The sequence below is a fragment of a genome, unplaced genomic scaffold (genome assembly GCF_019419815.1).
Source record: "Pyrus x bretschneideri cultivar Hongxiangsu unplaced genomic scaffold, Pyrus_bretschneideri_v1 Contig6, whole genome shotgun sequence".
Taxonomy (NCBI): domain Eukaryota; kingdom Viridiplantae; phylum Streptophyta; class Magnoliopsida; order Rosales; family Rosaceae; genus Pyrus; species Pyrus x bretschneideri.
Window position 1 is genome coordinate 10,542,018 of NW_025999798.1, and position 14,725 is coordinate 10,556,742.

The 14,725-nt window shown below is 38.6% G+C and overlaps 2 protein-coding genes across 6 annotated transcripts; one reads left to right on the forward strand and one right to left on the reverse strand.

The window, feature by feature from the left end:
- The first annotated feature begins 6,554 nt into the window (after positions 1-6,554).
- Positions 6,555-11,035, forward strand: LOC103928043 (protein OBERON 1). 5 transcript variants are annotated; one of them, XM_018642763.2, is made up of 6 exons: positions 6,555-6,817; positions 6,911-6,954; positions 8,058-8,438; positions 9,130-9,692; positions 9,778-9,844; positions 10,011-11,035. In XM_018642763.2, the coding sequence occupies exons 3-6, from the start codon at positions 8,063-8,065 to the stop codon at positions 10,427-10,429; spliced, it is 1,425 nt and encodes a 474-aa protein (XP_018498279.2). In that variant the 5' UTR covers positions 6,555-6,817; positions 6,911-6,954; positions 8,058-8,062; the 3' UTR covers positions 10,430-11,035. The 5 variants fall into 5 exon arrangements, with proteins under 5 accessions (XP_018498279.2, XP_009335327.2, XP_009335329.2 ...); XM_009337052.2 differs by having other exon boundaries at positions 6,555-6,738; positions 7,996-8,438; XM_009337054.2 differs by having other exon boundaries at positions 6,555-6,738; positions 8,049-8,438.
- A 1,473-nt stretch (positions 11,036-12,508) lies between these two features.
- On the reverse strand, positions 12,509-13,546 carry LOC103928045. Its single transcript, XM_009337055.3, has one exon. It carries the CDS (start codon positions 13,221-13,223, stop codon positions 12,678-12,680), a length of 546 nt encoding a protein of 181 aa, XP_009335330.3. The 5' UTR covers positions 13,224-13,546; the 3' UTR covers positions 12,509-12,677.
- Between the last annotated feature and the right edge of the window lie 1,179 nt (positions 13,547-14,725).

Genomic DNA, 14,725 nt, shown 5'->3' on the forward strand with positions numbered 1-14,725 from the left:
CTTCAATAATTACCTGATCTATAGCATGAACCAATTCGGATTGAATTTATAATCTATAACGTCAAATATGTTGTATCATTTCGACCAGTCGATTCTATGAGTTGTGGCTCATGTTCTTGGCTCGATCAGCATTTCTTGCATCGCAAGCAATTGAGGTCTGCATTATCGCCTTTTATTGCACTGCCACTGCTAGGATGTGATTTAAAGATAGAGGAGTGTTCTTGATTGGAGGACAAGATTTGGTTCACTATTAGCTCTCTAACAAAATCACCAACATATGTTTTACTGTTCTAAAAACTAGTGCATATGTTACTTAAAATTTTAAATTTAACAAACACATATCATCTTTTGATTGGACAAAATAAACAAGTTTCCTTATTTAAATAAAAATCGACTTAATAATTAAGCTCTATTATTACAAAGCATCACATATGAAGAATCCATGTGAATTATATGCTCACCAAATATTGAGACAAAAAAGCCAACTAATTAAGTTGTTCCGTTTCCGATATCTCACACACTTTTACCGAGTCTCTCTTTCTCTGTCTATTCACTCCACGCATTTCGTGCTTTCTCAAAATCAATTACAACTCTCTTCCTCTTTTTCTCTATTTGCACTCCTCGATCATCTTCCACGCCGAGAGAGAGAGAGAGAGAGAGAGAGAGAGAGAGAGAGAGAGAGAGGAGAGAGAGAGAGAGAGAGAGAGAGAGAGAGAGAGAGAGAGAGAGAGAGAGAGAGAGAGAGAGAGAGAGAGAGAGAGAGAGAGAGAGTTTCTTTAGGGCATTTCGGTCGCACAAGGTGGCGACAGCTTAGTACCTAATGCCATGGGATCCATCAACGGTGGACGTGTGATGGCAGCTTCATAATCGTCTACCGTAGACAGGTTCTTTGACCATGATCATATGCAAGAGGCCAATGCCCAGGAAATGGCTTTCCAGAACCAGTGGGGTGGCCGAGACTCCACCCACAAAGCTCAACAACTCTCTGTCGATATGCTCTCTTGGTTTCTTCTAAGGGTACGTTGTTCTGTTTAACTTTATTTCAATTCACCACTTACTTATAACTTAATCATTATGCAATCACCTTTAATGTCATTATTTGGCCAGAGAACGTCTTCGTATATATAATAACATGTTGATGTGCAGTGCCACGGTACGTGGAAGATATCGATGTAGAAAATTTTCTCCACGAACGTACGCTACTCTCTTTCGACATTGAGGAATCGAGGAGGTATATATGAATCATACGTGTACATCTATAATACTACTCTCTCATATGATTTATAAACAATTACACTAGTTAATTAGAATGTATATAAGCTTTGATTAATGTTGATATAACCCTAGATTAAAATTAATTAATAGATGTTCCTGTATATTCATGATCAGTTGGGATGTGATTAGTTTTTACGATTGCCACTTATATCTAATTAGACTTAAATCTTGTCCATACATAAATATTTGGTGCAGTTTTTTTTAATCATCACACTTTTTCTGCAATTAATTGACCCAGCAGTTGGCAAAACTGAATCTAGTGATGTTTTAGAATTTATATAGTTGACCTCACTTAATGAGAAAAACTTTGTTATTGTTTTTGTTTTATCAGAGAACAATTGATGATTGTAAATGACGAATACTTGCATCGGAACCATTAGATATCAGCAAATCTAGCTGGAAAATCATTCCAATTTGTTACCAGATTGCACACAGGCAATTAATTTGGATAATATTTTTTTTTTTTTTTTTTTAAACAAACGATATTATCTACACTAACAGAGAGGGGTAAGACTTAGCCTCACTATGGGAGGGGAGTTTGGATAAGCCACACAATGAGCAACCTAATTTGGTATCGAATTTTCCATCCATAAGATTCGAATATAAGACCTCTCACTTCTAAGCGAAAAGGAATGTCACCAGACCGTGGTATTGAGTGACAATTTAGGTAATATTATACCATATGTTTATGCATTTTTGTCTCACCATGTGCTAGCACCACCTAGGGATGGTAATGGGGCGGATTGGGTTCAGATGTGCCATCCCTATAACCGAACCCATTTGTTTTTCCTATACCCGAAACCGTAAAAAACCTGAACGGATATTCCCCATAACCGAATCCATTGGGTAACGGATTCCCCATCGGGTACCGATTTTTCCATTATGAACCGGCCGAGAATTACGCACCAAACTAAGTTTGAAAAATAATCCAACACCACAGTATCAGGCATCCAATTAAGCAGAGCCCCTTATAATTTATGGCAATTATAATGTGATGATAACATCAAGAACCACCAACAAGTAACAAACATTTAATTTAATTTCTGGTCCTTAATTGGTACACCCTCATATCCTTTAACCCTTAAAAGACGCATACAGACACAGAAGAAAGAGAAGGATTAGCTATTAGCTACTGATGCTAAAGCCGTAGTAAATGTCACAACCCACACAAACAAAACCAAAAATAAAAACCAAATTAAAGAAAAATAGAACCTAGCTAAGCTATAAGACAAAGAAGAAATCTCCTTAGATAAAAAAGACTTAATGATGCACCATTGGTCGTTGGAAGATCTGACGACCACGCGGTAAACACCGGGTTCCAGTCACCCATTTCGCCACCGCCAACCACCGCAGCCGAATCCAAAATCGATGACCAACAATGAAACCGTTTTGTTGGTGATGGCTTGGAGGTGGCTGATTTTGGTAGTTATTGTTTTTCCAGAAAGAGCTGCACAGAACAAATAGGTTTCCTTCCCAAAATTGAAGTATTGAACCATTTTTCTAACCTTCGAGTTCTTCTAGATTCCATGATTCATTGAAACTTGAAATCATTAAAATTTTTGGAATAAAGATAAAAACCTTTGAAGTTTGCACTGCACGCTCAAGACCTTTGGAGTGCGTTTGTTGCACCGGACTATCTTGGACTGGACTAGCTTCAGGGGCTAAGTTGGATTGGCTTAGACTAGACTAACCTGGACTACTTTGTGAAACGTTTGTGGCAGTGTCGGACTAAAAAACAGGATAATTAATAAATTATAATATTATATTATTTAATCCCTTTTTATTAATATTTTATTATTAATTATCTCTTCTTTTTTTTTTTTTTTTGTTCTGAAAACTTTCCTCTTCGAAAACCAATTCCATAATTTGAGACCACAATTTGAGATCAGATCAAAACAACTCCAATTCCACAATTGCAGAGTGTCCCGTTGTCGAAATAGTGTCTCAAAACCAACTCTAATTCCGCAAATCAGAGCCTCTCAAACTGTTGCCTCCATCTTCTTCGCCGGTCCCAGCGTCCTAGCATCTTAGTCGGTGACCCCAAGCCGCTTCGCCGTCTTCATCGCCGTTGTGGACACCGACATTCTTGGCTTTTCAAATTCCTCCATCGCAATCATGTTCTTTACCCACTACTGGGTTCACAAAGATCTTGTGATTTGGGTTTCAACGAAACCATCTACAGTGATATGTGCCCACGACGGTCGGAGGCGGTAGAGGTTATGGGTCTTGTCGGAGGAGGAATAGGTGGAAGATTGGCAGAGAAGGAAGACGGAAGAGGGGGCTCTGTGACTTAGACGAGGAGAAGACGACAGAGAAGGAGACGATCTTAGTAGTCCGGCCGAAAATGGGGATCTTCATTAAGAACACCTAGCGAGGTATATAATCCAAGCGAGTCTGACCTCAGCTCATTAAACCTAATCCTTGTCCAGACCAAACAAGGGACTACACTAGCAATTAGTCTAGTCCAGTCCAGTCCTCCCTAATCCGGTCAAACAAACACACCCTTGGAGTCTCCCAAGAAGTATTAAAGTTGTTGGAGAAAAAAAATTAAGGATTTCATTCTTTTATAAAAAAAAAATATATATAAATAATAAACATTTATATTTTTTATTAAAAAATGAAAACAGGACTGGTTCGGGGTGGATACCCCTATAACCATAACCGAACCCGAAATCGAACAATTTACCCAACGGTTACCCGTAACCGTAAAAAAACCCGAAATTTGATCTCCGAAACAAAACTGTTAGAGTCGGTTACTTGCTGGGATCGAATTTGACGGATTAAATTGTCATCCCTCGCACCACGTCATTCCCACAAGGATTTGTATTGAAAAAAAAAAAAAAAAAAAAAAAATCTCACAACGATTAGTTTGTTCATCCTTTAAGAAAAAATTGCGCAAATGGCATCCCATAACTTCATACCTTATACAATTTGGTGGTGTAAAGTTAAGGCTGTTAATTGTTAAAAAGTTTAGTACATATGGTAATCACATAAAATTAGAAAAAGATCGACTGTCATTTATGCACTTTGCATTTAAAAAAAAAAGTTTTTTAGGGTATAATTGGATTTTACTCGACAATCAAATGTAAAGAATGCTCAAATGCGTCGTTGGGGGTGGTTGCAGACTGAGGGTTGTAGAGGTCGGAGATGCAGCGACGGAGAAGAGGGATGAAGATCATGTGGTAGCCAAAAGAAGATGTAGGGAGAGAAGAGTCTTGTTCTGGGTGGTTGGATGGAACCTGGTGGTGGTTGTGGTTCATGGTGGCCGGCAAAGGAATTGGGTTTTGGGATTTGTGGGAATGAGGGGAAAGAACATAGGGAGGGGAAACGAAGAATAACAAGAACAGAGGGAGAGGAAGAACAGAAGGAAGGGAACCTGGGAAGAAGAAGAAAAATGAGAATATGAATTGGGATTCAAACGAAGAAGAAGAAGGCATGAGAAGACTAACCTAGAGCAAAGAGAGTGGCTGCGTCTGGAAAGGAAAGAGAGAGCATCCGACTAAATTGTATTGTGGTTTTGGAGAGGATAAGCAAGTAGGTCTTTTCCGTATAAAGTAGGTGAGCCCCGATTGTTTAATCCGGTGGCTATTTAATACGAACAGACATCAAACACTATACTCCGTATTATTAGTACTATCCGGTGTGCCAAACGAGGCCTTATAGATGAAAAGTTACATCTCTTTAATAAGTAGAAATTGGATTCTATATAAACCCATGAAACCATTGGTATTAAATGATAGAAAATTAGAGTTAATCTTTACTCTTGAGAAATAAGATTTCCCCACTTTGTTTCTCTCATTCTTAGTTTGTCAAATTTCGAGTTGTGTCTTAAGAGTACGGAATATATAAAGTTCACCGGAATTCGAAGACTGAAGTGTTTTTTTACTTTGGATTATAGATTGTTGAATCCTGGGAAACGAATATCTACCGAACTACAAGCACAAGAGTATGGGCGAAATTTTATCTTTAGGACATTGCATTTATGCAAGCCTCAATCTTCAAATTTGTCAGTTTTTATAACTTTATCCCTAGTTGTTTATATTAATTTCATACATGATGTTGTGAATTTCTTTATGATTATTATTATAGGAATTCTTGTGTTATTTTCATATTTTCTAATATTGCTCTAACAAAAAGTTGCATTAAATCAAAACTAAACGTCTTCTGGATGCAAGTAGAGAATCCCACAAGGGTATGACCAATGGAGGATGGGTGCCTCATCAAAATCTGGTTATGTAGCAAAAATCCAGTGGGAAAATGTTCTTAATTGTAGGGAAAAAGAGTACATTTAGATCAAGTGAGTATACTTCTAGATATGGGTGAGATGTTTTGCCAACTTAATGTACCAACCGTACCACACCAAATTTGTGCCAAAACTTACCAATTGGCAATGATACAATATTTGTACCGAACCAAACATTTTCGGTATGGTAGTGGTATTCAAAATCATTACCGGTGATATATCGTACTGAATTGATATTATTAATATTATGTTATATATACAAATCCCCCCAAACAAAAAAGTTCGAAACCAGTTGAAAAGAATGCATAAAAGAATGCAGGGGTAATTTTGTTATAAAAAAGATTTTTTTATTACTTTTTTATAATTAGTATCTCACTATTACGTGGAATATCCACGAGTTTCTTTTAGGCTCTAGCATGATCTAAAATTATTCATTCAGTCCAAATATATGACTTTCTTTTTCTTGGGTAGAGTTGTCTGTTTGCACTTGGAATATTGATTACATGGAACATCCACTGGTTTCTTCTAGTAGATATAATTATTTATGTAATTATTATTAATTATTAATAATAATTATTATGTATATTTCATTTCTTTTTTTAGTGAATTAGATACCATCTTCTGGTTCTCTTCTCTGACTCTCAGACCCCTGTTTGTTTCCCATAGAAAAACCTAAGCTTTCTTGCCATCTTGCAACTTCATCTTTCTCTCATCTTGCCGGCGACTTCATCTTCGTTTCTTCCGTTTCTAGCGACTCTCTCTTCCCAGTCCATCTCATATTCTCTTTCATCAACTTGGGTTATCTTTATCTGCGGGTCCATCTATCAAAGCACAACTTGTGTGCATTGTAGATGATGATTATTGATTTTAGGCTTAAGTGTCTAAGCCAACCAAGACTTATGCTTATGTAAAGGAATATACCCATTCATCTTTTGATACGTCATACTTGTATGTATAAATTGGGCCCAACTCAGCTCGACTCAGCGCAGGTCAACCCGGCCCGTAAAAACACCATAAATAAGCATTACCCCTTCTTTTTGGATAATCACAAGTTGCCCATTTCTTGCTAATTACCCTAATACCCCAATTTTCAGAAATTTGCTTTCTCCCTCTCCCTCTCCCCCTATCTCCGGTGACCCCCGTCGCTTTTTGGCTGCAACTCAATCCGATCTGTACGCCCACAGTGACCCTCTCTCGTTGGTTCGAGGGTCTTCCAAGGGGTTTTCTTCTTTTGTCTTTTTTTTTTTTTTTTCCTTTTGATCTTCCTTCTACCTTTCTTGGCCTCCATTTCCGCAAATGGTTCTCTGAACCCATTGTCTTTTTCGTAATTTAATAATTTATCTATTTCAATTTGTTTAGCTGATTTTCTATGAATTTGATTTGTTGTTGCAGTGACGAGCTGACTTTCTGGAATCCGAAACCCTAATCTATCTGAGGTACAAACATTCTTCCGAGCTATAAGATCTAATCCTATCTTACTTTTTGTTGTTTATTCTTTATCTAATTATTGGGGTTTTGCATATTGTTCATCTCTCTGAGGTACCCATTGTCTGCATATATAACAAGGATTGATATTTCAAGTTAATTTCGGCTCCTTCGTCTCCTATTTTTTTTCGTCCTTTCCTTCTTCCATGAATGCATGTGCAACATTCTCCTATCAAAAAGTTCATCTCATAATTCTTTTTCTTTTTTGTCTTTTCCTTCTTCGTTCCTAATTATTTATTGTCTCAATCGATTAAGGCTTCTTGCGTATAGGCATGGTAATCTGATTAGTGTATTATTTGCCGTGTATGTCTCACTGTCAGCAAGTCGGAATTTGCATATGCATTTCCGTGTCCTTTTTTGTGTTGCATAGGCCTCCATTGGAGGCTTTCACTGTGTGACTATATTGTAAAAAAAAAAAAAAAAAAAAAATGGGGAACCAGTTTTGGCAAAAAACTGAACCGATTGAAACCAAACCCACCCAAGATACAATAACGATAGTAACAAATGGGTTTGGGGCATGGCCACTTTTGACCTAGGCTTGGCTTGCCGCTGCTGATGGCTTAAGCTTTTGGGCTTCTGGCAGTTGTTGAATGGATAGTGGGAGATTCAAATATAAAATTAGTATCAAACAAACTTTGCCCAAAATTTTCCTTGTTTGAAATAAGTGGAATGAAATCTTTGCCTAGTGCCTACATATAGATGTGAAATTACAATCTATTACAATTCTAGGTCAAATACTATGATAGACGGCATAATTACTCATACTGATGACTTAACTAAGGCCTATCCATTCGCGGAGGCTGAAAGTTGGATTAAGTTGGATACCTGTCTGGATTTCAAAGAATTATTGATATTGCAACACCGTAGATATCATGTAGTTATACTATCAAAGAGTTTATTTCTAAGAATAAAATGAATCATTGGCATGTGCTCTGGTCGTTGTTTTTGCATTGTGTTACTTTGTAACTAGAAAAAATAATGTTGGTTCGTAGGTTATCATATTCTTCAATTGCTTGAAAGTACACTACCCTCACCCACATGTCAGCTGATACAGGAATCATGGAGATCGATTTTGATGCTGAAAGTGATAGGACACCAGAGACAAATGAAAATGGTTTTGTTTGTAATCCAGTTTTACCTGATGATTCTGGGGAAGGTTTGCCTTATGCTCCTGTGAATTGGCCTAATCCTGGTGATAATTGGCGCTGGAAGGTGGGGAAGAGAGTTTCTGCTGCTGGACACTTTCTGGATAGGTATCTCTATCTTCCAAAGCGTCTTCGCAATCGTGAACATTCAACTCGTAGGAAATATGGTTTTGCAAGCAGGCTTGCAGTTGAACGATATATCAAAGCAACATTTCCTGGTTTAAATCTTGATGACTTTTTTACAAAATTCTCCTGGAGGATCCCTGCACACCAGTCAGCATTGACAAATGGTCAGCCGTAAGCAAATTTGATTTTTATTTTCTATTTCTCAACTTTTGTGCTTATATATCTTTTGGGCATCTTTATATAAATAAAGTGATAATATCCTTAGACGTCTTTGAAATGATCTGGTGTTTGTGTACCTGTGTTTTCTTTTCCTTTTCATTATCTTTTGTTGGTGATTTGACCCAGAGCAATTTATCTTGGACACTGGTGGCTAAGCTCTTATTTATTGACTTATGTCTTCAATACACGTGTGTTTGGTTGTTTATTTTCTAATTTGTATTTACTGTAGTGAATGGCTGAACTAATGGTGTCAATTTTGGAAAAATAAAAAATAGTGGGGTATTTAAATGCTGTCAGATTCTGATAAACATTCCTATACGTTAAGTTTCATTTTCTATCTACAATCCAAACCGAGTCCTGTTTTTTTTAATTTTTTTTAATCATGATCTTTTCTCCCTGTCTTTATAAGATTCTTGAATTTTTTATGTATAGCAAACAGCGAGCGAAGTGTATACATCATCAAATTCAAGCTGTCATAACTATATATCCCATTTTGGTTTTAAAGCTTTTCACAAATAAAAAATAAATTCCATGTTCAAGAATTTACTAATTTAGTGTACTACGCATCTAATATGTTTTTCACTTCTCAACTTATTGGAGAACCAATAGTGTTATTTTCATGTGGAATTTATGCAGGTAGTGCGAAGCTGAAGCATGTGTCACATGTTCTACCCCCCGAAGAGTGTGCAGAACCTGATTACATGTCTGATACTGAGCGTTGTAAAGCCGGAAATAAAAAGTGCAGCAGTCTGTTGGAACAAGCAGAAAGCCCAGCTTTAGCAGTAATGGAGTGTGATATTTGCTGCACTGAACCTAAGTTCTGCCGTGATTGCTGTTGCATTCTTTGTTGCAAGTCTGTAAACTCGTCCTGTGCAGGTTATGATTACATTCGATGCGAAGCATTGATGCATGATGGTAGCATATGTGGGCATGCTGCCCACATTGATTGTGCTCTGCGATGTTACATGGCTGGCACTGTAGGAGGAAGCATTGGCTTGGATTCTGAATACTATTGCCGGCGCTGTGATGAAAAGACAGATTTGGTTTCACATTTCACAAGGCTTTTACTTGCTTGCGAATCTCTTGATTCTCGGGATGATGTTGAGAAGATTTTAAATTTTGGTATCTGCATTTTGTGTGGTTCACAGAAAACCAGTGCAAAGGACCTGCTGAAACGTATTGAAGTGGCCATTGAAAAGGTAAATATAGTAGCTTTACAGTATTTAGACTCCCACACTTACACTTCCTAAAATTCCAGCAATATAACATTTCTATTTTAAGCAGCTCAAATGTGGGACTAATCTTGAAGATATTTGGAAAGAGGGTGACAATTTTTCAACTATCTCCATTGGTAATCTTCCTTCTCTAAAATTAAGTAATTATGTTATGATAATTACTTGCAACTTTTTGGATGCTGTATAAAAAATATAATTAGTTAATTTGCACAAGGTTTCATCTCTCTCTCTCTCTCTCTCTCTCTCTCTCTCTCTCTCTAAAATGTTTTCATTTGCATACAGATGTCTCTCATCATGGAGATACTGTCATGGAACTTACTGGCTTCCAAGAACCCTTGGATGTCAGGGGCTCACAATTTTATTATCGAACTGAAGCTCAAAAACTTGAGGAAGAGATTGATCAGGTTCTCCATGCACTAAGAAGGTCACAGGAAACTGAATTTAAAATGGCGGAGGAATGCCTTAATGCACAGAAGAACTATCTCTGTAATCTGTATCAGCAACTTGAGAAGGAGAAGTCTGATTTGGTACAGCACGCTTCAACTGACTCGGACGCTTTACTGAGTACTGTAATGAGCAGAGTGAAGCAGATTAAAAGCGAAGTCAAAAAGCTTAAGGATATGGAAGAAGTGGCCAACGGATTTGGAAAGACTTCTAGAGCTGTCCTGAAGGAGCACTTCAGTTTGGCAATTGAGGATTGAAGTAAACCTTACTGGATTATGATGGTTTAATTTCGTTGTTTCATCAACTTTGGTATTGAACTGGCTTCTTTATGGTTTGAATCGATTGCGCATTAGATTTTTGTGCAATCGTGCTGTCACATTTTTGTGTGAGGTTTGTAAGCACAAGGGCATCTAGTAGAATCAGCCCGTGCCTACTGGCAGAAGAAAGGTATGAAGAGCCCGTTGAAGGACTTTCAAGGAACCCTCTTATGTTGTGAATTGTATCCTATGAACTCCCAAAGAATCTGCACCTTCTTGCAGTGATTGCGTTGTTTGATGAAACGGTGCATGAGAAAGGTCGTCGCAGATTCTAGTCTGTTTGAAGCATCAGGCAAGTGTGCTCTCAACCTCCCAATTTCCCCGACTGTGTTTTTTTTCTTCTTTTTATGTTTGTGAAGGCGGTTCGCCTGACTGGGGAATCGGAAATTTTGGCAACTGGAGAACACTTTGGCTGGAGTGCTGCTGCTCTTCGTTCGTGTGAATAGGTTGGTTGCAGATGTAGGCATTTTCATTTCCTGTACAATGTGTGCACAATGCACAAATATAGTTTCTTCGGAATGAAATGGACCTTTCACGTTGTTAAAATGGTTTGGTTATGCTTGCTTATTTGGTTTTCCGATTTATACAAAAACTGAAAATTAAAATAGTTATCAATCGTGGGTTTGTGCTGCCAAAATTCTTAGAACCTGATCTCGCTCAAGCTATACTTTTTGCAAATTACTTGTTTATGCCCCACTAATCAGGTAAAAGGTAGACGGCGTCTTACTATAGTGGCGGAAGTTAATTATGTTTGTGTACCATGGGCCAGGTTTGATCCATACCGATTCTCTTTTTTTACTAAACTTTGTAGTAACCCAAAAAAAGAACAAAAAAAAAATACATTTGGTCAGCGTAAAGGGGCACGCAGCTTCTGTGAGAAGGAGTGAAGTTACAATTTACAGTCCTCGTGCAACTCAGTAGCTTCATAAATTAATGAAGGAAATGACGAATGCGGCCTCCGTAACAGCTGTATATCTTCTTCCACCGTGGGTGAATATGATGCGGAAGTGGGAACAATTGGGCAAACATATCACACAACGCAGAGGCCATGCAACTTTCAGAAGAATGAAAGCTAAAACAACCCAGTTTTCAATCTCCGACCACGGCATCACGTAAAAGAATCAGTTCTGTTCACATTCAGGGAAAACCTCAGCCAGCAAATCCAACCATATTATGCCCAATCAATCCATACTAACTGAGGCGTAGCATGGAGGAGATAAAGAAGCATGGAAGAAAAGGGCGGTAGCATATCAAGCGGGAGAATCCGATGCAATGAAAATTCGACACAAAGAACCGTCTACGCAACTCATCAATTGTACTCAGCCGATGATCGTCAGCAAAATGGGAGAGCTCATCACAAAATAATCATCAGAAAAGCAGAGAGATGTTCATTTGATAGCTAAAAGTGAAAAGTAATGCAAATCACTGCAGCCCAGACTAGAAATGCTTTGGGTTGACTAGCAGTAGTAGACTCAGTGGGCCAGAAAGCATATATTCTTAACCATCAAGTAAAAGTAATTGGCTCTTGGTATTGGAATAAAGGCAGATCGAAAGGGTTTTCCGTGTGAAGAAGTCGTCAACATAAGATGTTGACATGGCTTAATCAAGAGTGCAGAAAATTGAATAGCAGAAAGGGTTTGTGTGCCTTCTTACACACAGCATTTATATAATCCTAGGGGAAAGCAAATAGCTAAGCAAGAACAACAAAAAGAGAAGAGAGAAGAGAAAAGGGATGAGCACAAAAGCCCTGTTTGCCTACATAATGAACTACAACCAATCGTACAACCAATATGATCAGCACAAAAAAAGGAAGGGATTTTCGCACTCCCTTTTCGCTCCTGCACTCTCTTAGTACTAGGATTAATAAATCAAACGAGAATCAAGGAACGGAAACAAGGACAGCAGTGTCAAAAGGAGTAAACGGGAGTGTGAAAATCGCAACGGCGGAAACACCGCATGCAAAAGCAATACCAATAACCTAAATCCAAAAGACCAATCCAATACACAATTGCATCATCATTGCTAAAACCAACATTTCTTTCATTCAACAAGAACAGCAGCATAAAACAACTAGTTCCACCAACAACAACAGCCTCAAAAGCTCAGTTGCACAGCTAAAGCCAACTTAATTGGAACAACTAAAATTATAGCCCAAAGAAGTAGAAAGGTTTAAAAAACAGAGAGATAATTACTGTACAAGCACAAGGCGGTTCCCCATACCTCCTCTGAAACCCCCACCCCCATTCCCGTCGCCACCGCCCCAAACCTCTCCGCCACCATCACCACCGTCCGCATTCTCCACTCCCACATCCTTCGGCACCGTCACGATAAGCTCCCCGTCCACGAAAACCGCGCTGGCCAACTCGGGTCGAGTCGATTCCGGCAGCCGAAACCTCCACATGTCGAGCTCGAGCTCGTCCAACGTCAATTCCGCCGATCCACTTTCGCGAACCACGATTTTTGTCACCCCGGGATGGATTTCGATGGTGTGGGTCCTCACGCCGTCGCCGATATTATCGGCTTCGGCGACGAATCGGAAGCAATCGGGATTCTCCTGGACCAGAACGTCAGCGTCGGACCGAAAGGGGAGCTCCAGGATCCGGCTGAAGACATGGGGGAGACGGCGGAGCTTCTTATGGGTCAGACCCAAAAGTGCCTGCGCTTCAGAAAGTGGGTTTCTTGATCTGTATTGGACGGTGATGTTGCGCTTCCTGGGCATGGGGTGGACCTTCATGGTTGGCGGCTTCAGTGGCAGCTGCTGGGGAGGCGATGGCGGAGGTAGTGGAGCTGCAGAAGAAATAGAGGGATTGCGACAAGATTAATAGAAAGATGCCCTTCTTGTGAAAAAGGCACGCCAATCTTGGGTGGGAATCAAAATCCTGATTGGGTTGTTTTTACCAAAAGAAGGAATCATAAAGGATTGGTGGGAAAATTGATTTGGGTATTTTTTGGGAAAATGCCCTAACCCTAGAAATTGGTTTGGATTGAAATTGAAATGGATTGGATTGGATTGAATTGAATTTTCCCAATTTCTTTCTGATAATTTAGAAATTGGGGAGAATGAAAGAAATGTTGGCTGCAATTTGAAAAGGGCGTTAAGGAAAGCTCCCTTTCTGGGTAAGCATAGTGGCTAGCGAGCCCATGGGAGGAATCACAGCAGAATATATAAAGGGCAAAGATCGTTTAGGTTTCATCCTTGGACTTTACTATAATTACAATTTTGGCCATATTTTAATTTTTTGGACCATCCAAAATGTTTATAGCTTTTTTGGTGTCAAGGAAATCTCACAGGACAAGGAGAAAAAAGGTCATTCCTTGTGCAATTATATAATAATAAAGATATATAGGGTGCAATTTCTTAGTAATTGTAAGTCACCTTCCAAGCTCATGTCTCGTGACACAATTTAGGTTGTCGTTTTGAAATTCATTTTCGTTTGATTATGTGACAACTTTGTCAACGTGTTTTGGGACTTCCTTTGACGTGTTTTTTACGGCGAATGAGTGATCAACGCTTAAGGACGCGTCCTTGTGAGAAGAACAACACATGGAAATGACTACTTACTAATATTTCTAGGTTGAGGAGCAAAATGATGAATTCACCAAAAGAGGGGAAGTAATTGATATGAAATGAGTATATTATCACTATGACATCCCGTGCTAATGATATAACAGGATGTGAAGAAAAACTTATGCATGACATTGCATCATAGCACATAAGGCCACGATGGCCGTAAGGGAGGAAGGAAGCAAGGGACATTCCGTTACCAAAAAAGAAGAAAGGGACATTCCGTCTCCTATACTCATTGGCAACTTCTTCGAAGTTACATTCCCTCCTGCACCCTTGTCTAATATGGCATTTTACAAAACTAACATCGATCGACTTTGCATGAGCTCTTTTATCACAGAATTTAGAATATACAAGAAATTTTAGATGTGTGCATATTCTATCTAGTTATACAACAGCAATTTTTTTCTCAGCAGCATAAAACGATGCTCACCGGTGTAATTATTGTCGATTAAGATAAGTTTGGTTTAGTCTATCTTCTATACAAATTTCAAGATTTAAACTTAAAAAAAAAAAGATTTAAACTTAAAAAAAAAAACGAGACGGTGAGCAAAACTATTCGCATTATATAAACTATAAAGACAGAGAATGAAGGTTCCCCCACCCTTCGCAGAAGGGGTGACCAGCTAAAACAAAACAATTTTAATTTATTATCCCTACAAAATTTTGGA